Here is a 23,035-nt window from a genome sequence, read left to right as displayed (position 1 = left end):
ATGAAAGCCAGGCCAAACAGCCTAGAAGAAATATCCCAACATATGTGTTAAGCTCCTTCCGGGCCGCTCCTCTGACTCCTAGTAAATGCTTTCTGAATTAAAGATCATAAGCTTCTCCATTTTTCAAGTTCAGGTGTTGGATTCTGAAATCCCATCAGGAACTTGAGCTTGATTTCATACCTCGAATCTTCCCCTCTCTCTCCCTGTCTCTCAATCAAGGTATTTAATAAAGACAGCAGGGGGTTCCAGGTTGTTCATGACTCATCAAAGTCAATGGCCCTGGGCCAAGGTCTCCTGAAAATTTGGAGGGGTTGAAGGTCCCAGGTCCCAGCTCTCTTTCTGCCAGATCTCAGGAGGCTTGCCCCAGAATGACTTGTGAAAACAGAACTTTCTGTAACACGCACTGAATCCACATCTGCCTTTGCTTTGTCAGGATCGCCTGGAGTGCCGCCTGATGTTTTAAGAACAGGCACACCTCCCCTAAGAAAAATCTACGCACAAAATTCTAGTGACTTTAGAACTAGAGTCTCCAAATTTTCTGAAATGGCAAGGGGGATCTTTTACCAAGTGTTTACGGTCGTCTAGGCTTTATTTATTAAACCCCTACACTGTGGAAAGTTAACACTGACCCTGTGGGGTGGTGTAGAGCTGAGTTATTTCCCCAAAGGGTGGGGGGAGGGTTCTCAGAGGCTTCCCCACCCCTCCCTCCTTCTCCCCCTCCAGCCACCCCAGGGAACCCAGTCTAAAGACCACAAGCAGCTGCAGGTCCGGGGCAAGCCACCCTGCTTCCCCACATGTCCTCGCCTGTAACTAAGGGGTCACCCCCACCCCGACCCCAACCCGCAGGCCCCTCAGTCTGGCTTTAAAGACTCAGCCCTGTGGTGGCGGGGAAGCCAGGAGGAGGTTGGTTAGAGGCAGGGATGGGAACCACTGCAGACTGGAGAGCACTCAGCCTTCTCCAGAACGACCCCCTCGGGCTTCGCAAACAGACAGGAGCCCTGAACCTCCCTGTACCTTAGCTTTCGCTACTTCAGTTACGGCTCCTCTCACCCTAGGACAGGATTCGGATACAAGCAGTTGCAACAGGAGACCCTAGAGCCAGCAAAGACTCAAAGGTTTACTCTCCCGCTCTTCATAAAGTTTGCTGAGCCCCACCTTAGAATATAAGGTCGCGCTCCGTGTATTAGGACAAAGCGGGGTCCATCTGGAGACTTTTTGGATTTTTGTTTTCTTAGCACCTCCCAGTGCCCAGTGTCCTGCCCCTACGCCCAGTCATTTCAGTCATTTGCTGTAATTACACATGTCCAAAAGACGCATTATGATCTGAGCACTGAGATTGTCAGTTGCTGTTATTACACATAATTCACCCATTTGTGGCAGATCTGGGACTCCGTGCCCCCATTTGTGGCAGATCTGGGACTCCGTGCCCCCGCACCCCACCCGCTCTCCATCCTAACCCCCCAACAAACAGCAGGTGCAGCATACGGCTCCAGCACCGCAGGCAGCTCGCACCTGCCTGGATTTGGATCCTGGGTCTGCCCCTTACCAGCTGGGTGATCTTGAGCAGTCTGCTAAACCTCCCCGTGACTCTGGTCATCTAGTCCAACAGTGACACTGTCATCACTCCCCGTGATAACGGTAGTGCCTTCCCTCAAGGAGCCCTAGAGAACATTAAATGAGACGGTGTTTGCAATGCCCAAGAGAGATTTGCAATGTGGAGGAGGGCTTGGCACACAGCAGGTGCATAATACACATTAGCTACCATTTTACTCTTGTGACGACTGCTGAGCAGGACCTGGACCAATCCCAGGAGAGCCCCCCACACCCAGGCATTCTAGAAAATAAATTTTTAAATTCCCTAGGCCTCTGAGTCTTCCACTTTCCAATAAGAGAAAATCACAGCATCCCAGCCACCCAGCTCTGGTGGCAAAGTTCTCTGCAGATACAGAAGCGACATAATGAGGGGAAGGAAGAGGTGGAGAATTTAGATTAGTCTTTGCACAATTTCTTCCCCCAGTTCCTATTCAGCTCTCTGTCTCCTGGTAAGATTGTAAATGTTTCAGAAAATAGTTTACACTAAATATGTTCCTTCCTAAATCTCAATAAACAGTTACGCCTTCCGACATAAACCCTAACCACTTATGTCCACAGTAGGTTCTAATTAGCCACCCACACATTTGTGGAGGGGAGAAGTATGTTCTGACGCACGCATCCGTGTACACAGACACACACACACACAGCTCCCACACCCACGCACATCCTCACAGCGCCCCCCAGACATACACACAAATACGTGGGGACACGTAACTCCGACCCACCCCTCCTCTAAGGAGACTCTTAGGGGAAAAGCAGAGTGTTCCGCACAAAGGTCAGGGCCAGCTGGGCAGGACTCTTGCAAATCAGCGGGCCTCCAGGGGCAGCCCCAGGCAGGGCCGCAGAGTCCCTTGCTGCTGAGTGACTGCGAACTCCCCCGTGTTTTATTCCTCAGTGGCCAGGCCACAGGTCTGCGGCCACGGGGCAGGGTCGCGGCGGGATCAGGGCTCCTCAGCCCAGCAAGGCCTGCGCTGCTTCCCGTGGCTTCCTGGCCTGTCCCTGAGCAAGTGTGTGGTCCACAGACGCCCTGACCAGTAGCTCAGCTGACCAGGGATACTGGAGCCCGATGGCCTGGGTTCAAATCCCGGCCAGTGCCACCTTACCACACTGTGTGGTGACTCCGCTTCCTCGCCTCTAAAAGCAGCGGGATCCTCGTGGTGACTCCTCGGAGGGTGGTCAGGAGCCTTCAGGGTCAAGGGCTCGCGAGGGGAACGGGCCCCCGCACAAGGGCGGCTGCAGTGACCCTTGTTCCCTGAAACGCGAGCCCCGCCCCCGCTCCTGCTCTCCCCCGAGGATTACCGCCCAACTGGATGGGGGAATTACAGGCTTTGTTTTGCCATCTTCTTAGAGGCAGCAACTGTCTCCTCCAGGCAAACAAATCTCTTACTGAGCAGCTGGCAAAGCCAGGACTTGGAGAAGGAGGGAAGGGTCACAAGGCAGGGCGGGGCGCTGGGCACCGGGGCACCTCGGCCAGACCACCGCGGCCACCGCAACCCAGGTAGGCACCGCAGCTCGGCCCAAGGAACCGGCCCCTCTTCACCAACGGAACGATGAGCTCACATCTGGGAAGCAAAGCTCCAGACACAATCCCCAGGGGGGATCTCCCACAGGTGACTCCTAGAACTCCTCACAGGGGATCCCAGGAGCCCCCTGAGGTTCCATTTGCTGCTGTATAAAAAGGCAAGGGGGGCAGGCACGAAATCCCTGCAGCTACGTGTTTCCTCTCTCTGTGCCGGCGCTGCAGGTGACAGCCAGCCCAGTCCTCAGGTTTTCCCTGTGCCTCCGGGGTGTGCCAAGTTCTCAGACAGACGTCCCTGCAGCTGGGGCGCGGGGAGGGGGGGGGGATGTCCTCTGGCTCCGTGTTTTAGCACTCTGAGCCGGTGCACGCAAACAAAACGGAAAACATCAACAGAGCTAAACAAAATAATTGTTCTCCTCCCTTGGGAACAAGGAAAAGTCGCATCAGAGGGAGACATTTAAACAACCTAGTGGCCCTTTTCCCTCTGGCTCCCCGTGTTACATCAACGTATTTTCTTCTGTGGCTGCACTGCTGTGTCTCCTTGTCTCTGAAACCGCATTACACCAACCACCAGAACCCCCACAATCGTGAGACTCCAAACCAGCAAAAGTGCGTGCATCTTCGTGGACCTCATTTTATTTCCCAAGATTCCTAATTCATTATTCTCCAATAACGTTTGATTTTTCAGTTAATCTGCATGTTCAGTGCTTGAGCAAAATGGAAGAGATGAAAATATTAACTTTTACTACAGACCAAACACACAGACAGCACCAAAGTGGCTGCTTCTCCGAATGTTTGCATGTTTCAGTCTCAAAACAATACCTGAGGATGGATTATCAGCTCCATTTTAGAGACCAAGGCACTGAGGCTCAGAGACTGGCAATTCCTTGCCTTAGGCCACACAGCTGGTATGTGAACCCAACTCCAGTTCTCTTGCTCTTTCTCTCTCCCTTTCATTAGATCCAATTAAAGGAGTACTATTCGAAGTTTGAGTCAGGGGTTTTCTGGAAGGTTCTCTCCCATTCAAGCCCATGTAGCCTTAGACTGGCCCCTGCCTTGTTGAGGCCTCCATTTCCACTCCAAAAATGAGAGGTCCAAGATGGTCTTCGAGGTCCCTGAGCAGACTAACATTTCGAGATTGCAACAGGCGGCCCCGGTTGAATTTGGCGCTAGACCTTTATCCAACCTTGCTCTTAGCTCTCTCCCAGGATCTTTCCACCCTCAACCCTGTTTCACTCCCACTGGCTCAGAGGGTCTCCATGGCATTCATGAAGCCACAGCCTCCCAGACCTTGGGAGATCTAAGACCTCGAGGACAAGCACATCCCTCTGACCTCAGACAACTGAATTCAGAGGGAAAAGAAAAAAGTGTCTTGACTGTTAATGGGACCAAGACGGGAGCTGAGAAGGCTTTTCACACCCAGGACCCAACTATAAACGAGATCAGATGTCCCGGTCATGGCCTTGGCCACCACTCTCACTGGGTCATAGCATGAGACTGGCCCCAATGACTTCAACATCCCCTCTTCCAGGGACACATCCATGGTCCCCCACCTCTTGAGTCCCAGCAACAGCCTCCTCCTGCACCCCAAAGCACACAGAGCCAGAAATATGACAGTATGCCTGTGTGATAAGCCTGCTCTGCACAAGTGGCAGAGCCTGCGTCTCATTCACATCTGTCTTCCCAGAACCTAATACCACACTTGGCTCAAAAACTCCCCAAGGCACCCTGAATGAAAAAGCAAGTGCCCTAGCCCAACACAACCCCGGCAGGGACCATGGCCACCTTGCAAAGTCCCTCCACGCCTCACAGAGGGCTCTGCACAGCCAAGGAGGCAAGCTGTACCCACCCCACCGCCCCCCAGCCCTGGGATGAATTGCCTATCTGTCCACACAGGAGGTCGGGAGAGCAGGGACTTTTCAGTTCTCAAGACCTAACAAGAATTTCTGCTTTGTCCTGGCTGCCAGCATCCGCAGGGCAAAAGCTCCTCTTTGGCTCCCAAGAGCACAAGCTTCGTGCCACCAGCTGACAAGTGACAGGCCAGTCGGTCAGCTGTTGGTTCCATTTATTCAAAGCTGGACGGCTGAACTGCTTCTGCCACTGAATCGAGGGAGCCTTGAGTCCCACGGAAGGCGGCCCCTGAAAAGTGAGCCGGGGCTGCCCTCCCGGGCTTGGGGACTTGGACCTTCCGCCTGCCAGTCCCGGGAGCGCAGACTCCCGCACCCAGATCCGACCCTCCACCCTCCGGACAGAACTGCCAGCAGGGACCCTGGCAGTGGAAAGCAGCAGGGAGGGGGCGCGAGGCTATTAGCAAATCAAAAGGGAAGACAACAGAGGAAGGAAAACAGGGTGGCAAATTCAAGTGCTCCGTTTTCTTTTTTAAAAATCCGACTGTAGGGAGATCTGCGTTTCAATAAAACAAGCATGCCCTTGTGACCAAGTATGGCAGGGGCTCTTAGTAGAGAGGCAAAAAGCCTTTTTCATCACATTTTTCTCCTTACAAGTTGGATAATAGGTTACGTCCCAGGGATACCCTCTGACTCGGCCACATCGCCCACCCGCACACACACACTGGGTTCTAACAACGCTCGCGCTCCGCCGGGTCTCCGACCCATTCCCGGGCAGGTGGCTGGGGCGCTCCGCGGGGCGTCTGCACGCCCGCTCGTCTGCTCGCTCCTGCGGCTGTGCACGGATCCTCGCCTCCGACCACCCCCTCTCCCCCCCTCTCCCCTGCACGCACAGACCCACTCCGCGGAAACACACGACCAGGGCGGACGAACACCCCTGCCCTCCTCCTAATTCACTGGCAGCCGCGTGCCCGCAGGTCGCGGCTCCCCTCCGGCCCCTCCAGACAGGTCCCCCACCCCCCACCCCCGACCCCGGGGCAGCCCCGGCGCCGGACTCACCGCCGAAGCCTGTGGGAAACTTCATGAAGTGAGAATAATTCCCGTACATGTTTCCTCTTCAGTTCATGTTCCTCTCCCGAGCGTCTGCCGAAGAGCGCGGCCTCCCGGGCTCCCGCGCGCCGCCGGGGCTGCCTTCAACTCGGGCTAACAGGAGCGCTCATCGCTTCCTCGCAGCCCGGGCAGCTCGGGCTGGGCCGGCCCCCCGGGATTAGTCTGGAATCTGCCCCTCGCTCGGAGCGGCCACATCGCGCGTCCGGGCGGCGCGGCAGCTGGTGCCTGTCACTTACCACGCACGGCGCCGCCGCCGCGCCCCGCCGCGCACGGGCTCCTGTTGCTTTGATTCACTCGGGGCTGGGCCGCCGCGTGCGCTCCGCCGGCTCCGCGCCTCCCCGGGGGGCGCTGCCGGCGGCGGGCCCCGCGTCCCGGAAGCCCACGGCGCGGCGTGACCGCCCCCCCGGAGGTCGGGAGCCGGGGAGGGGCGGCGGGGGCAGGGGCCGGGGGACGCTGGCGGGGCCGGGGGTGGGTGGCGGGGGGCGCTCCTCCATGATTGGCACCCACGCACATCGATGGGGTGCTGGGCACATGCGTTTTTGCACTCGGGCTCCAGTCCGTCCTCTGCACTGGGTTTTTGTTTTCCTGCAGGGGGGCAGGGGTGAGGGCCTAGAGAGAACAGAGCCCCTTCCTGGGCACAAGATCGGAGAAGGGGGAGACTCGGGCCCCAGCTGTGGAACACTAAGCTGCAGCCTCCCTCGCGTGTGCGGTGGGCCTCTCCTGCTCTGGGGCCGGTGGCGTTTGAGCTCTAACAGAAGAAGCCTGACAGGTGCAGCCCCGGGGCATTCACAGGGAAGACGTGCGAGCAGGGAGGGCTCCAGGTGGCGGTGGCCATTCACTGGAGGGATGCCTTCGCCCGACACACCGCGGCCATCCGGCCCTCGTATCCCATCCGGCTCCCCTCAGAAGGCACCACTGAGTCCTCACTGAGCCAGAGACTCTCTAGGCTGGAACCCAGCTACATATCAGAGTCCAGGTATCCCTTTGACGTGCGGATCTGTTATACAGCTTTCCTGACAACACACTGTGGGCCTATCCTTGGACACCTCCAGCCATGGGAGGCTCACTACTATCCCATTCCATTTCCAGAGAGCTCTTGCCATAAGAAAGTTTTTTAACTGAAATGACGTCTACCTCTTTTCTGTAGCTTCTGCCAACAGGCTCTAGGGTCACATAAGAGGAGCCCCCAGGGTTCTTCGAATTCACAGAAAAATCTCCAGTGTCCGCAATCTACTTCTCGGGGCGCCCTGGCCTCGTTCAACCTGCCCATGTACCACCAATCATTCGAGTCCATTGACAATCTGTTCTTTTTCTAGGAATATGCTTCAGTTTCTGGAGACCCTCAGGGAGGGGAAGGGAGTTGGCCAGACCTGAATACATTATTTCAGCTATGACCCCGATCTCCTCCACCTGGTGTCTGGGTCGGCAGGGCAACGCAGGTGCCGTCAGCAGACCCACCGCGGTCATGGGCTGAGTTCTGAGGGGCTGGGACAGGATGAGAGTTTTGCCCTTGATGTGGCGCGGCACGCGGAGGGAGGCAAGGCAACTCAAGGCCCCAAGAGTCAAGTGCTAAGAGAACCCAGCAAAAAACTAAGAGTAAAGACCCAGAGACAGGAACAGAGTCCATATGACGCGGGAGGAAGGGGCCCAGATGGGGATCAGAGCCGGTCGGTCAGGAAGGAGGAAGAAAGAGGCAGGCAGGCTAGCATTGCGAAGGCCTGATGTGCCCGGGGCTTCCTTGGTTGGGGGGTGGCCTCAGAAGCTCCGTTGAGAACGGGCATTAGATGTGGACCGTGCAGAATACACGGGGACTGTTTGCCTCCCTGCATTTGGGCTCACTCATCACTCCGAGTCTTCTGGGGTTCATGTCTCTTCCATCCAGTGCATGTTATTCCTCCCCCCTATTTCGACACTTCCGAAGACCTGACACCCTCCTCCCATATTTTCTCTAACTTAGGGACAAAAATACTGAAAAGGACATAGCAAGGATGTCCTAGGGCATACCAACGTGCCATCCAATTATAGGACCATGGACACTTGGCTCATAAAACACTCGTTGTGTGGCCGGAAGAGGCTGTGTCTGCAGAGGAAACCAGTCAGAAGCCAGCGTTGCTGGGTACAAATCCCAGTTCCATTGCTACGAGCCTCACTCAGGCACTGAGTGTCCCTGGGCATCAGCGACCCCATAGCCTTGTGATTCAGTCCACACGTGTTAATCACTTAGAAGGTGGCAGATACATAATTAATTCTCAATGGGTACAAGCCATTTTGATGATGATGCTGATGTAACTTTCAGCAAGTCATTTCCCCCTTTTTACTCATTGGTAGAATGATAGAAAAGTGCTAGGTGAGTTCCAAAACCCCCTTCAATTTGAAAATTAAAAGCAAATGAATCCAGCCCCCAATTCCGTAACTGTCCATTTTTTTCCCCCCAGAAGCATCTGAAGTCTTACTAAAGCACAAACGACCATTTTGTATGTCTGTCTGAGAAAGAAATGAGGTATTCCAGCACAACGGACTTCCTGGTGGACCAGTGCTGGCAAGGGCTCTTCCAAGTACTCAAAAGCCATCCTGTAAAAAGCTCTCCTTAGAGCCTTATTCAAGGTCAAGGTCAAGATGGTTTGTCAGCAGTGAGTGGTAGGCTCTACTTTCTTCCCCTTTTGCTAAGTTAGGTGACCCTGACCACTTCTGCTCACAGCATAAAGACCAAAAGCCTTAGCCTGGTAGGGAAAGGCCCCACTGTCTTGTCTCAACCTACCTTTTAAGCTCCATCAGGAGGAAAGTGCTCTACAATAGAAGTCCTAAGTAAGGCCCAGCACCTCCAGCTGTGTGACCCTGGCCAAGCTCATTTACTCCCGGGGGAGGGGGAACACCCATACCACTCAGCTGGCTAAGGTTTCTGGGTTTTGTTTTTGCTTCATGATCCAATGGGATGAGGGGACTGCGTGGGTTTTGGCTTGGCTTGGGAGTTCTGTTTGTTGTACACACCAAAGTTCTAAACAGATACAAGGAAGTAATATCTTCATGTTTGTCTGTTTGGGTTTTTTTCTTCCCTTTCTCCAATGGTCCCTTCCGGTCTGGCTATTTTGCTCACTGTGGGAACACAGCTTGGTTCATCCCAACTTGTGGTTCATTGTTATGTCCATTCACCTTCCCCAACCCGACCTGCATCCCCACATAAATTGTTCTCCTGCCTAAAGGCTGGAACACAGTAGGTGCTCAATAAATATTTTTGAATTTAAAAAAATCCTTGATATGCTTATAGCAAGATACCCCAGCATGATTTCCTTGTGGCACCTTTCATAACAAGCCATACACTTTGTCTTAAGTAAAAGAAATACAAGTGTGGCTTTTCTTTCTAATCCACATTTTTGGCTGGCACCGCGGTGTCCTAAGACCGTTACTGATATAACAACATTCGCCTGACCTAAGCCCTTCCCAGACAACCCCACCGACTTCAGTCACTCCTCTGCCCCCAGCTGTTACTGGCTTCTCATTAGGATGTCGGATGAAAAACCAAATGCTCAGTGTCCATGGTGGGAATTAGCTAATTCATTCATAAGAATTCTGAGCTCACTGCTTGTCAAGGCTAATTATCTATTCCTCTTAAGTGATACGTTCTGCTTTTATTAAAGCCATTAGTGCCTTTGAGTAAATGAAAAGGGCATCTGTTTTCACTAGTATGTTTGACACAGACTCTGCATATCTTAGGTTCACCCTGGTAATAAAAGGATATAGCTTTACCACTGGTCTGTGTGTGTGTGTGTTGTGTGTGTAAGAAAAATGGAAATACAAAAGAATATTTTGCAGTAAACATGAATAAAAAACCAAAGCCATTTATTCGATATAAAATGTAGAGGCAAATACCTCTAAGCTGATGGCACCAATTAATACTATTACCTTTGTGTAGTCCTTCACCTGCCCAATAGTATATAAAGTCTCAGTGTGTTTTCCCAACTATTAAACAGGGCATACTCTATGACCCTATCTGATAAATGAGCAATTTGAGTCCAGGGCTGTGAAGTCAGAGAAGGAAAGAGAGCCGCACTAACCGGTCAGATTGCGGATGTGATCTCATGACTAGGAAGTGACAGAAATGAGTATAAAACCAGACCCCCAACTCTGACACCCAGCCAGAGTGTCCTTCACGAGACCTTGACCCTTCCCTTATTAATGATGTATTTCTATTACATGTGTTATGGGACAGAAGGGTCTTACATATCCTTTTTTTTCTCCTCACTGTCACTCATTCATTCACGTATCATTCAGCCACCACTTGCTGAGAGCCTTTCACCTGTCAGTCCCTGGGGGAGCACCAAGAGACAAGATCAAGTCGCTGACCTCACGGAGCTTGTGCAGTCTGACGGAGGCGCTGGAGAGCAAACAAATAGTCACAGATATAAATGTACCGTTAGCAGCCATGATAAGTGTGATGGGAGGAAAATAATTGGATGAGATGAGAGACCATAGCAGGGAAATCTAATTTAAATTGAAAGGTCAGGGAGAATTCTTGGAGGAAATGACAGTTATACTCAGATCTAAAGAAAGAATAAGATACAGTTGGGGGGAAAGGAAGCAGTGGGGGGAGCATGGACCAGGCACAGGGAACAGCGGGTCTAAGAGCACCGAGGAGGGAACGAGCTCAGTGCACGCCAGAAGCTGGGGAGTACGATGTTCAGGTCTCCCCCACAGATGACCTGGCTTCCAAGAGTTCCACAGTGCCATTGTCTCACCCCTGATTCTGTGTCCGACGGGCCGGGTCAGCGGTGTACTGCTGGAAACTTCCCTGCCTGGCTTTATGTCCCCTTCACATGCTGGGCAGATTCAGATAACTCACTGTTTCCCAGGGCTGCCACCCCACTAATCCATCTTTGTGTTCCCTCTGCTCCTCCGCTCAGAAAAGCCCTCCCCTCTTCCCGTTCTCTGTCCAAATACCCCCCTTCCCCCAGACCGTTCTCATGGGCACCACTTCTCAATGGCCCTCCGTTGGAACCACTCTCTCCTGGATTCCCACAGCCTGTAGCTGGGACCATTCTTATGTTTCTCATCACGTCCCTTCTTCTATGGTTCTCCTGAACGCATCTGAAAAGTCCCCTCCCTAGGCAGGAATAGGTTAACCTAAATAACTGGCAACTGGGTCCGAGTCATTTTGAGGCCCCGGCAGCATTTACGACAGTGTCTAACACATCATAGAAACCCAGTAACTGCATGATGTGTGAATGAGTGGACATTTGTGGATTAAGCTAGCCTCTCCTGATGTCAGCCCAGGGTACCAGACTCGAGGAGGTGAGTGTTCCTAGGTGCCAACAGTTCTTACAATCTCATTTTCATTTTCATGGACTCCTTCTTATGGAGTCATACACTCCTGTATGGACAGGCTTGATATGGGCATTGGGACAATATATGCGTCTTGGGGACTGAGAGCCTCTGAGGATGGAAATGAGGTGTCTGATTCGGAAAGAGTGATTAGCTTTAAATGAAGACCGTCTCAGCCATCCCCCAAACCTGGGCCGTTTCCATAAGGCCTAACGGGTGTTCAAAGACACATGCTTTATCTACAAGGTGTCCTCTGTGGCTTAGCAACCAGTCGTGTTTGTATCATGGCCAGTGGCTCCAGTCAATAGTGAAACAAGACGACTTAAACTTACCCTAAGGGAATTGTTCCCAAATTTACAGTTACCCGGAAGCTTAAAAAAGTTACAGAAGCCTTTTCCACCTCTAGAGATTATGTCACTGGTTTGGGGTTGTGGTCTGGGTTTAAGAAGGGCTAAAAACCCCCGGTGCTCCTAACGCCCAGCTAGATGACTTTGGGAACTACTGACTTAAGGAAAGAAAACCTTCCTTTAATAGGAGGCTAAGAAGGAGCCATCAGCTTCCTGGGATAATTCCAAGGAAATGGCAAGATCCACTTCACCCATTTGCTGGGACACACAGTTGGGACACATGGACCCAAGAAGCTCTTGCTTAGCAGGAGAGGTGGTGGCTGAGGCCATCCGCTGCGTGGATTTAGCATATACTGATTTGAGGTTTGCTGGGACTGTGTGTGACATACTCACTCACTCCCCATCCCCTCTGCCATTATTCATTAAAGGCACTACCTCAAGGCCGTCTCCTCTGTCAATCTTCCCTTAATGATGGTTAGTGCTTCCACTGTCCTCCAAAAAACTTGCTTAAATATTTATTATGGCACCAGTTTAATTTCCCTTTGTATCATAATTACTTATTAAACTAGGACCTCCTTCTCGAATATAGGGACAACTTCTTATTCATCTTTATAGTTTCAAAGAATCTAACATTTTGCTTTGTACACAGTGAGTGCTTAATAAATGCTTATTGAATGGATGCTACGAGGACAACTATGAACCAGACAGGCTCTATCCCTGCTCTCACAGACCTATAAGCTACAAGCTTAAGGGTAATTTTCAACTGCCCTTAACTCCAAACTACAAAATGTTGTCATAACATGTTCAAGGTGGAAAGAACAGTTACAGAGACGCCTCCATCTCTTGGTTCCCAAATGACGGTCATAAAATGCTCCCTGTCGTAAACAACTCGACCACAGCTGCAAAGTACATGGGGGCTCTCAGGATACAGAGCAACTGTGATCACACAGAGCTGAGACCAGAGGGAAACATCTGGTCTCTTCTAGAGAGAGGCCAGCACTTCAAATATGGGACACTCTAATCCAGACTGGGTCCAGATCCAAGGGTTCACAGCCACAGAGGTGGATGTCAGCACCAGACCTCGGGAAGGCCTGCTCAAGTCCCGTAGAGGGAAGACGACATCCTGGAGTAGAGCCCAGCCCCCAAGACCAGGTCCCTGGTACTCCTATTCTGCTGAACAGACATCCATCGGGCTGGCCAGGGGCCGCATATATTCAAGGTGTAGATTTAGAGGCTGTGACCCAAACACACACACAGGCCAAGCGATCTATTTTCAGACCCAGCTCACTCTTGGGGAAGAGGCTCTAAATATACCCTCCAGTGACCTCGGGCGGCAGGTTATCATTGCTGGCGGCTGGGCGGGGTGGGACAGGCACGGACGCCAGGAAACTCACCAGGACCCCCAACGCAGTGCAAAGGCCCCACCACTTACAGGGCTAAATTTACATAAGGGCAAGTGTCCGTTATCGTGGACGGGGTTTGCTTGTACAAGCACCTGGCCATGGGCTCCGTAGGGCAACAAAACCTCTATCTTGTCCCCTCAGAAGAGCCACTGAGTGTCTAGGTGCCACAAAGGAGAACGGAAGCAAAACTGGACTCATTCTGTTCTCAGGAATTCACATCAGAGGAAGGTCCCGCAATTGTCTAAGCAGCAGTAATGAAATTTCCCCTGTGCCTAACACCTGACCGTCTACAGCATGCTTTTATAGCTTATTTATAAGCAGGTATGAAATATTACTAAAAGCAAACCCAAGGGAGCCGCAGAGGGAAAGGATGTTGGATATTAGGACATGAGAATTTATCTCGCTGTCATGATTTTCTCTCTAACGGGGAAGGCCTTTTGAGTTAGTGTTCAGCCAAGACATAGTTCTCTTACTGCCAAAAGCCGAACCCCGTATAACTAACTCTATTTCCAGGCAGCTAATCCCAAAAGGCCAGAAAGCATTTAGTTCCAGAAGGCATTGAGCGAGAGCTGCATAAACCACCAGCATTTAGGTAACTGCCGAAGAGCAAAAATGATTAGAAATGGCTAAAGGCAGATGGAGAGTTGATCAGGGGCAGAGGTGGGGCATAAGGAAGGTCTTAAAGTCCATGTTTAGCAACGTCAGAGAGAGTTTGAGAGATCTCGGTACGTAGTGCATTAGAGTAGCCTCGGAAGCAATACCAGGCCCACTTTAGCTGGTACCAACCCTGGGACACCAAAGAGAACGAGTGGAGGAAGTCGGGATAGGAGACATTTACCCCCGCAGCAGAGCGGCTCAGAGGTCCATACCATTTGCACGAGACTCAACCGGGAAGCTTGTTAAACCCAGAGACTTCTGGGGCCTGCCTCTGATTCAGAGTCTTTGGGGCTAGAGAGGGCCTCTGCATGAGGGTCTTTAACAAGCTCCCCAGGTAATTCCCATAGGCAGTGACATTTAAGAATCAGAGCTTTGTGGAATGGTATCTAGAGAAGACCAGATCTTACTGGAGTACGCACGCCAGGTTGCCGGGTTCGAGATTACTCATTGGCGCCTCCTGGTTACTCCATAAAGCCAACATTCATGTTGTGACATTAGTGTCACAGCCCGAGCTCCTGAAGTCATGCTTAGTACAAGCAGTGGAGTCAAGCATAGGAAATTCTTTTGACTCTAAATGCTGTGTTCCCCCTACCACCTTTCACCTTGAAGATGCAATCCTTGAACTGTCCAAACCTCTGTCCCCAGCAAGCAGGAGGCCAAGGCTCTGGTCAGAGGAAGGTTCTGGAAAATGGGTGGAGGTCAGGGGTGAGGGAGGAGTGAGGTAGGAGAGAGGTGGTGTTTGCCTGTGGTTACGGTTTTGGAAGGGCTTAGCTGGGAGAAAGGAGACCCAAGAGACGAGAAATAGCTCAAAGCCTTCAGGATACAGAGGGCTGGCTGGAGAGGAACAGGCTGGCAAAAGGAGCCCCAGAGGATGGCCAGTTAGAGCTGGGGCTTCAGGGACAGAAGGACGGTGGGGGAGAGGCAGATCTAGAAGCAGTTCCCTGGTGCAATGGCCCAGAGGGGAGAGGAAGGCTTTTCTGGCTGCCTGTGACGTCACCCTGGGCAGCTGTTAGCAGAAGCGTTATTTCTGGAATTGCCCAAACATCAGTGACTCTTAAGGGGGAATTTCAGACACATCAGCAGGCTGGGCACAGATATTTAAGGACTGGAGCCTTTGTGCCGCCTAATCAAAGCCTCCGTCTGAGGCCGATGCCGCCCCCTCCCCCCTCGGACCCACGCGGATGCGGCTGGTCTAGATCCTTCACAGGCTTGAGCCAGCCAAGACTGGAAGGGCTCTGAAATCAAAGGTGGAAAAGGCAGGGGTGGCGGAGAGGACATCCCAGCGGAAGAAAACAATCCCCAAGGACTTCAGACCACCAAAAGCTAAAGCAGGAAGGGAGGAAATTCAGTTAATCTTCTCAGTAGTTCTGGAACATCCATTACTTCCCAGCTGTTTGACGGGCAGGGGTACACCCTTTCTGTATTTCAGGGAAGGATCGGTCATGCTAGGTAATTTAAAAAAGCAATCACGATTAGGGCTAAAAATTCATCACCCCTTTTCCATTGGAAAGGAGGCAGAGGGCGGAGTTAGAAGTGCCATTTACGGATCAGTTTGGCCCTGGCAGCCCCGGAGGACCGTGGCAGGGGGGTGAAGGGGCAGGTCCCGCCTTCCTTCCCATCCATCCTGCATATGGCCGACAGATCAATCTACTAACGCATGGCTCGGAGGGGACTCCCCAGACTGGATATTCCTCACGGCGGCTCCCTGCCCACAGAGCTATCTACCCTGGGCCCCCTTCCACTTTTCCAAACCTTCAGCCCTCCCCTTGACTCAGCACACGCTAGTCTCCAGAAAGGTGCACAGCGGGCTCTGCCCCAAACACACGGGCACACTCCTCCTTTATTCTCTGCTTTCGCTCACGCTGCTTTGTCCTCCTGCAACACCGTCCGTCCCACTATCCGTCCCCATTAGCTGAGTCCTAGCTGGTCCTTCTCTGGGCACTGCATGCCCCCTCTTCCTGATGCTTCCAGCTAAGTCTCTCTCTTTCTCTTTCTCTTTCTCTCTCTCTCCTCCCCCTCCCCCACTTCTCCTGGCATGGCTTCTGTATCTCCTTCTCTCTCCCAGCTCTTAAAACTCCCACCCCCCCCACCTCCCAGTGTTGAGTACCTCCCTGTCGTGACCCACATCTACCTTAGCCTTGGGACCTCTGAGATTTCTCAACACGAAACACATCCACAGATGAATATCACTGAACTTCCTGCTACTAAAAACCCATCCTCCGTGCCCTTTGAAACTCATGCTCTTTTCTCAATGTCCACTGAGGGCTTGGCCTAATTGTGATGAGGCAGGGACCTCAGTTTCCTCGGGGGGTGGGGGGCAGTGAGACATATCCTCCCACCTCTGTGGATCTAAGACTTTTCCTTAGGAAGCTTTCCGTGCCACACACCGCCATCCCTGCCCCCTCCACGCTCTGGTTCTACCTCCACTCTCCCTGGCCAGCACACATCCCAATTACAATTCAACGGTTGTGTAACTCTTTGCTTAACTCCTGTCTCCTTCCACAGACAGAACGCTCCATGAGAGCAAGGCCTATATCTCTTTTATTCATCATTGAATCCTGGGTCATGGCTGGTAGGCAGCCAATCGTTGGTGAATGGACGACTGGCTTTTATCACACTCTGTGCTAGATGATAGCTTTGCGGGTAGCGTGTGTTTCACCCATCCTGCACTGCCCAGGAATACAGGTGATACAGGACACTCTTGTACCCCCCAACACTCCCATCATGCCATCCATCATGCCTAGCACCTGCTAGGAACTCAAAAGAAAAAAAAAAAAGGGGTGGGGGACAAAAAGAAACTGTTGAAGCTAATCCTTTCTGGGAAAATAGTCTCCAAAGCCAGTGATGGTGAGTCAGTAACGTCACATTTGATTCAGAAGAGCACACATTTAGTCCAATAAATCAACAAATGATTCTTGAGCCCCCAAAAGGCATAGAATGTTTCGTCTGTCTCTCTGTGTGCCTGTCTATCCATCTGTCGATGAAAGAGGGGTGGCCGTAGCTTTGCCATTGGTGCTGAATGTCTGTATGACCTTGAACAGTCAGATTGCCTGAACGTCAGCTCCCAGTTCCTTCAGCCTTTAAAATGAGCACAAAATTCTTAGTTCGCAGGGACACTGTGAGCATTGAAGGCAGGGATGTATTTGAAAGCCTTTTGTAAAATGTGAAGCGTGATAACATGTATAATTATTACAAGTGCGTGATGAAAAGAAAAGGAGACAGGACTGTGCGTCCCAGTCACCCAGGAAGCAGTGAGGCACGATCCACGAGTAGGGTGTGAGGTCCAAGCTCTCTGAGCCTGTCTGTCCTGACCCCCTGACAGTGCCTAAGCCTCCCAGGACACAGGTTCATCATCTTGTCAAAGATGAAGCGCCTGGCATCCTGGGAGGAGCGGGCTTACTAATAAAGAGATTGTCTTAATAACGTGAAGTACTGGGTGCCATGGTAACGGGCATTACATGATCTGGAGAAGAGGAGCAGCTTTTGATAAGAATAGGGAGCCTGCAGATGGGAAAAGGGGGGTGGGGATGCACAAGGGATGGGGGTGGAGGAAATGCAAACACGGATAGACGGATGGACAGACGCAGAGGAAGCACCAAAGGGCACGAGCAAACAGTACCGGGGATGCCTGCCTCTCTGGCCAGCCTCTCCTGGCTGCGCTCTGCTGGCTGGCGTGTATCCTGAGTATCTCCAGAGTTTCTGCAACTCTTGCAGTTGACGATGCCCCCTGGCTACTTAACCTGCTAGCCCCCCGCTGTTTTTTTAAAGCTAAAAGCATGTGCAAAAATCTGGGCAAAAGCAGTTCGTGAATTTACCAAAAAACTAGAGACATGGGTTTTATTCGTACTCACCGATGAACGACTTCAAGGAGAACTCTTACAACTCGGGTTGGCATGGCCTCTTGCTGGACGACGTTCTCCACGAGTCCTGCCGATGTGGAGAACCCGGGTCTGCACACTGCGAATGGAAGGGCAAGGCCAACATTGATTTCCATACCATCAAGCTTCGCTACTCTCTTAACATATCGTCTGTCCCTCCGAGGACATGCCGCACAGCCCAGGAGGCTACCAGGGCAAGGAAAGCTCATTAGATGCAGCAAGAAAGGGGATTCATGCGTCACGAGTTCTCGCGTGCTGCGGATGCTAGACTGGGTGTCTTATCCGCATTGCCTTCTGCCACGGAGTCTTACTATCTTCGGTTTTGGGTGCAGCGGACCCCCGGTCAGCTGTGAGATCCTTGGCCTTTTTTTTTTTTTTAAGACAAGAACATCTGTTCACAGACATTTTTACGATTCTGTTATGAAAAGAGCTTCCGTTTCCAATGGTCCCTAACTGTCTCCTCCTTAACCTTCATTCCGTTTTTCTTCCCTCCTGCTGGTTCCTCAGTGTAAGGGAGGTCCTGAGATGATCATCAGGGTGAAGAGAGCCTGTTTCCTTCCGGGCTTTAGCTCCTCTTTGGGCTCACACTCCTTCTGTAAAATAGTAGTTGCCTCAAGGGCAAATTGAGTGGCTATTTTGGGATTTATTGACTATGTCGATATTTCTACCATTGCCAGGACGAGACGAGTTGGATCTGAGGAAGAGGAGGGTTTATATTTGGAACTGGAAGGGTTCCCTTCTACCAGGATGTGGGGTCCCCTGGAATGTCATAGCATGAGTGGCTAAGAATATTCTTTTTCTGGGGATTTTTAAGGAAAACTAGGCTCTTCTCTTCCCCTGTTCATGTAAGATCAATGTTACTGCCTGCAGGAAAAAGGAGGGACCGTCTAAGTTCCCTTTAAATATTTAATGTGAACTCAAAGGAGCCTTGGACTTCTTCAAAAATATTCTTTAGACTGGAAGACGGCAGAATTCACAGAACGACTGACTCTAGGTCATGGAAGTTTGAGGTGATTTTTATTTTCTTCTGCAAAATTCTCAATATTTTATGAGTTCCCTATTACGTTTTCCTATTACCGATTACATTTACAAGGAGAAAGATAATTAAAATATTTTTAAAATTTTAACAAAATATTCTTTATTCCTCTGGATGTATTGTTTCCTGCCCTTGGTACGTCAGTGGTCACAGCCTCTTCCCCTCATACATTTTATAAGGCACATAGTTGAGGAACAGCAAATCAAACAAACAACAAATCCTGGAATCCTTACTTCCCTGGAAAAGCTGTAAGGTTGAAGCCAAAAACGAAGGTTTTCTGAGCATCCCCTTGGTGCAGCCCCTCGGGGGCCCAACCACCGGATCTCGGATCTCGTCCCATGAATGACTCAAGCTCTTCCGCTATCCTTCCCTCCTCGCTCCTCCACTTCCGCCCGCCCGTGAGCATTTAATTACCATCTGCTTTTCGTGTCCCTCAAAAGTCACTGAAAAGATGAGCTCTCAAGCTCCTTGGACCATGAAAACCTGTCTTGCGCCTCTTCTATCCTGCGGATTTCCCATATGCCTTCCTAGAGCCCTGTGGGCCTCCGCTGAAATCAGAAGACCTGGGTTCAAATCCTGACTCGGCCGCTGACAGCCCATCAGGAAATACATTTACCTTCTCAGTGCTTTCATGCTCTCATCTGTGAAATGCGAACGGCGGTTGGGAATATGAGAGACTTGTGAAAAGATGAGAAAAATGCGTGAAAACACAGAGCGTAGTAGGTACTCGTTAAACGTAAGGAAACATCTGTTCTTATCTCAAGAGGACTGTTCGAGCCTGGGGTTTATCAGCAGGCCCACGGGAGCCTTCTGCTCCTTCTCAGGTAGAACCTTCAGCAGTTTAACCCCAAGAGGTCAGGCTGACGGTGGCAAGTCACACAAGTCACAACTGTTGACAGACGGTCTGGGATGCACTGCAGGCCAGGTGCTGAGCCGGCTCTCCCTGCCACGGAGCATTAGAGCGGCTCCCCCTCTAGGGCTTCGTATATTCCTGGAGGTTCAATAAGCATGGTTTGATTATCTCCCACATTCCAGCCACTGTGCTGGCCTAGGGGACAGAAAGAAGTATAGGAAATGGCTCCTGCCCTTCTCAAGGCATAATCTAGGGAATAATTTTGGTGCGGAAATCTGTATTATGCTACACTTCCATTTAGCCATTGCTCCTCTCTTCCCTTTCCCGAAGGTGCTAAGCAGCCTCCCCCCAACCCCCACCGCCATCAGTCTGCTCACCTTCCACTTGCTTCTCAGTCCACATAGTCTGCCTCCACTCCTTCCAAGGTCACCAAAAACCTCTTTGTTTCAGATTTGAATTAATACGCTTTAGCTACCGTTTCTTCGACAATGGGACAGCAGTCAACTCCACCGACTGTTCTCTTCTCTCGTTAAGATCGATCCTTCGGCCTCCTGGGCACGATCCTCTCTAGACCCAAGGATTCTCAGGCCCTCGAGACCTCTATGCTTGGATGTCTCACAACCATTTCACACCTGCCATAATCCAACTAAACACGGGATCTTGCCTGCAAATTGCTTTTCTTCCAGGGTCTTCCACCCCCAGATGGCCTCTCTAGTCACCATGTTACTCAAGCCAGCAATGTAAGTCATCCATGACACTTGGATGTGTGTCACGATACTTCCCCTCCTGCTCCTTTTACTTCATCCCCCACCCGACTCTGTCACTTCTTCTCTTCATCTTTACTTTTTTTTTTTTTTTTTAAGATTATTTATTTAACAGAAAAACAGCAAGAGAGGAACACAGCAGGGGAAGCGGGAGAGGGAGAAGCAGGCTCTCTGCTGAGCAGGGAGCCCAATGTGGAACTCGAACACAGGACCCTGGGATCATGACCTGAGCCAAAGGCAGACGCTTAAGAACTGAGCCTCCAGGCGCCCCTTCTCTTCACCTTCAACGTACCAAGCTCGGTCTCCATCTTTTTCAGCCTGGACGACTACAAAAACCTCCTTTTCCCCACTTCCACTGTTAGCTCTCCATTCCATTCCATTAGCCACACAATAGCCAGATTTTTTTTAAATGTGGATTTGATTGTATTACTCCTATGATTAAAATCCTTCAATGACATATAATTGAACTGAAAAGTAACTTCCTTTACCATAACTTGATCTTTAAGGTCCCATGACCTGGCCGCTGGCTCCTTCTTTACACTAAACTCATACTCTTTGACCTCTGTCACTGTGTCATAGATGCCCAGCTGTCCTTCCAGTGCCTACAACATGCCACACCCTTTCTGCCCCAGGGTCTTTAACCACGCTATCCTTGCTGCTTGAAAGGCTCTCATGCCAACTCTATCAGGCAACTCCAACCGATTTTCCTGGACCCAGTATAAATGTCGCCTCATCAGCAAATCCGTTCCTAAAACTCCAATCTAAATTAAATCCCCCCACTACACTACTTCATAAACCCCGCTATTTCTCACCAAATCTTATCAAAATTTTACATTTATTTATCCCATTATATATATGATATTTGTATCTCTAAGACTTTAACTAGCATGAGTGCAGACATTTTGTCTATGACCTTAATTGTCTTCCGCTGAGGAGAGAGACCTGGTAAACAAACAGGCCTCCACATCCACAAAGGAAATTCATGCTGGCTTCAGAGATTAATAAACTTTCTCCTTCATTCAAAAAAATAGGAGTGGAATTCCAAAGACTACTAGGTATTTGAGAAAAATCAGCATCACAGAAGAATCTAGATGAAGAAATAAAATACCCCAGAGAAAACAAAACAGAAGAGACCTTTTAAATAATTCTAATTCCCGTGTTCAGAAAGATTCAGGGAGATAGTACACAAATAAAACAAAAAAAGTTACTGTAAAAATAAAACATCCAGACAGCAAGAGACTAGAAATGACAAACACAGTGGCTAAAGAGAAAAATGTTAATAGAACAACTGGAGGACAAATTCAGAAAGACCTCCAGCCCATGTAAATCAGAAGGACAAAGAGATGGAAAATTTTTGACAAAAAGTTGAGACTTAAAGGATCAACTCAGTAAGTGGATCATCCTTTTAATGAGCATTCCCAAAAGTGAGAACAGAGAAAATGATAAAACAAAGGAAGAAGGACAATGCCTGGAGCTTACGAAAACCACAGATCAGACCCTCCACTCAAATATATCCCAGTAAGAGCTTCGAAACGTCAAAGATACATAAAAACCTAAACATTTAGAAAAAACAAAGCTGGTTATCTGTAAAGCAACATGTATCAGACTGTATGCAGAAGATCAGACATTTGACATCCACGGCAACCTTTTAATAGTGATTATTTGAAAGCTTTTCTGGGTGTCTCAGTCGGTTGAGCGTCTGCCTTTGGCTCAGGTCATGATCCTGGGGTCCTGGGATCATGCCCCCCCCCCATAGGCTCCCTGCTTGGCGGAGAGCCTGCTTCTCCCTCTCCCTCTGCCTGTAGCTTCCCCTGCTTGTGTGCGCTCTCTGTCTCTCTCTGTCAAATAAATAAATAAAAATCTTGTTAAAAAATAAAAAAGAAAGAAAGAAAGCATACTCTAGTCAAACAAAGAGAAATCGGAGAGTTGAGCATGGGGCTCAGAGAGAGTAAAAGTAACCTGGAAGTGAAATGAATTGATATCCTGTTGTGACAGTTCTCTAGGGGACCTAGAAAACAAGCAAGCACATTAAGAAAGGAAGACAGACCCCCTTTGAGAAGAGTGTCTTCAAGAGTCAAGGGCCCTCCCTCAAAATTCATGGCTCTGAAAGTAGTTACTATCAATACTTAATGGAAAAAACGCTCACAGGATCACTGGCAAGTAGTAATTGTGGAAAGGGAGCTGGGATGTTCTTTCACAGAAACAGAACACAGCTCAGGAGAGTGTGGATTTTGGAGTCAGGCCACCTGGGTTCAAGCCTTGCCTCTGCGACTCACCACATTGAGAAATTGCTTAGTCTCGCTAAATCTCAGCCCCTTGTGTCTGAAATTGCAATGATGGTTAGCCCTAGTTCATGGGGTTGTTTTGGAGATGGACCAAGGTAACGTATACACAGTGCTTAGTGTTGTTCTTAGCACCTCATACATGCTCCATAAAATGATACCCATCATTGTTTTATGGAGGCTGATTTTTTTCCCCCTGTTTTACGAGGTGCAGAGGAACTAAGTGGTATGTGCAAACAAGAACACGAAGCCCAGATCCAGTTCCTTCTCCAGGAGGCCACATGGAATTTCATGCTGCTTCTATGATTCGGGAAACCTGGAACAGCTTTGCTGCTTCCTGGATGCCCCCACCCATGCTAGGAGTGTTCATAACTTTCGTGTTTCAGCTGATTTTGATTTTTTATTTTGATTTTTTTTAAAAATCAAGGAA

General features: G+C 50.3%; 1 protein-coding gene across 7 annotated transcripts in view; it reads right to left on the bottom strand.

Annotated features, from left to right (window-relative positions):
• The window catches only part of RXRG (retinoid X receptor gamma), a 210,885-nt gene that overhangs the window by 35,133 nt on the left and 152,717 nt on the right, over positions 1 to 23,035 (bottom strand). For 5 of the 7 annotated variants that reach the window (XM_045081190.1, XM_045081188.1, XM_045081189.1 and 2 more), the window contains one exon: positions 17,644 to 17,749. Coding sequence is in view for 2 of the 7 variants with exons in the window: in XM_013055544.2 (XP_012910998.1) it covers positions 6,019 to 6,067 (49 nt within the window). In the remaining 5 variants the exon portion in view is untranslated. Of the gene's footprint in view, positions 1 to 6,018; positions 6,393 to 17,643; positions 17,750 to 23,035 lie in introns of those variants that run through there. The other 2 variants (XM_013055544.2, XM_004751436.3) reach the window with 1 other exon arrangement.

The sequence above is a fragment of the Mustela putorius genome, unplaced genomic scaffold, assembly GCF_011764305.1.
Source record: "Mustela putorius furo isolate JIRA1106 unplaced genomic scaffold, ASM1176430v1.1 tig00000508_pilon_pilon_pilon, whole genome shotgun sequence".
Taxonomy (NCBI): Eukaryota; Metazoa; Chordata; class Mammalia; order Carnivora; family Mustelidae; genus Mustela; species Mustela putorius.
This window is presented reverse-complemented; position numbering and strand designations above follow the sequence as displayed.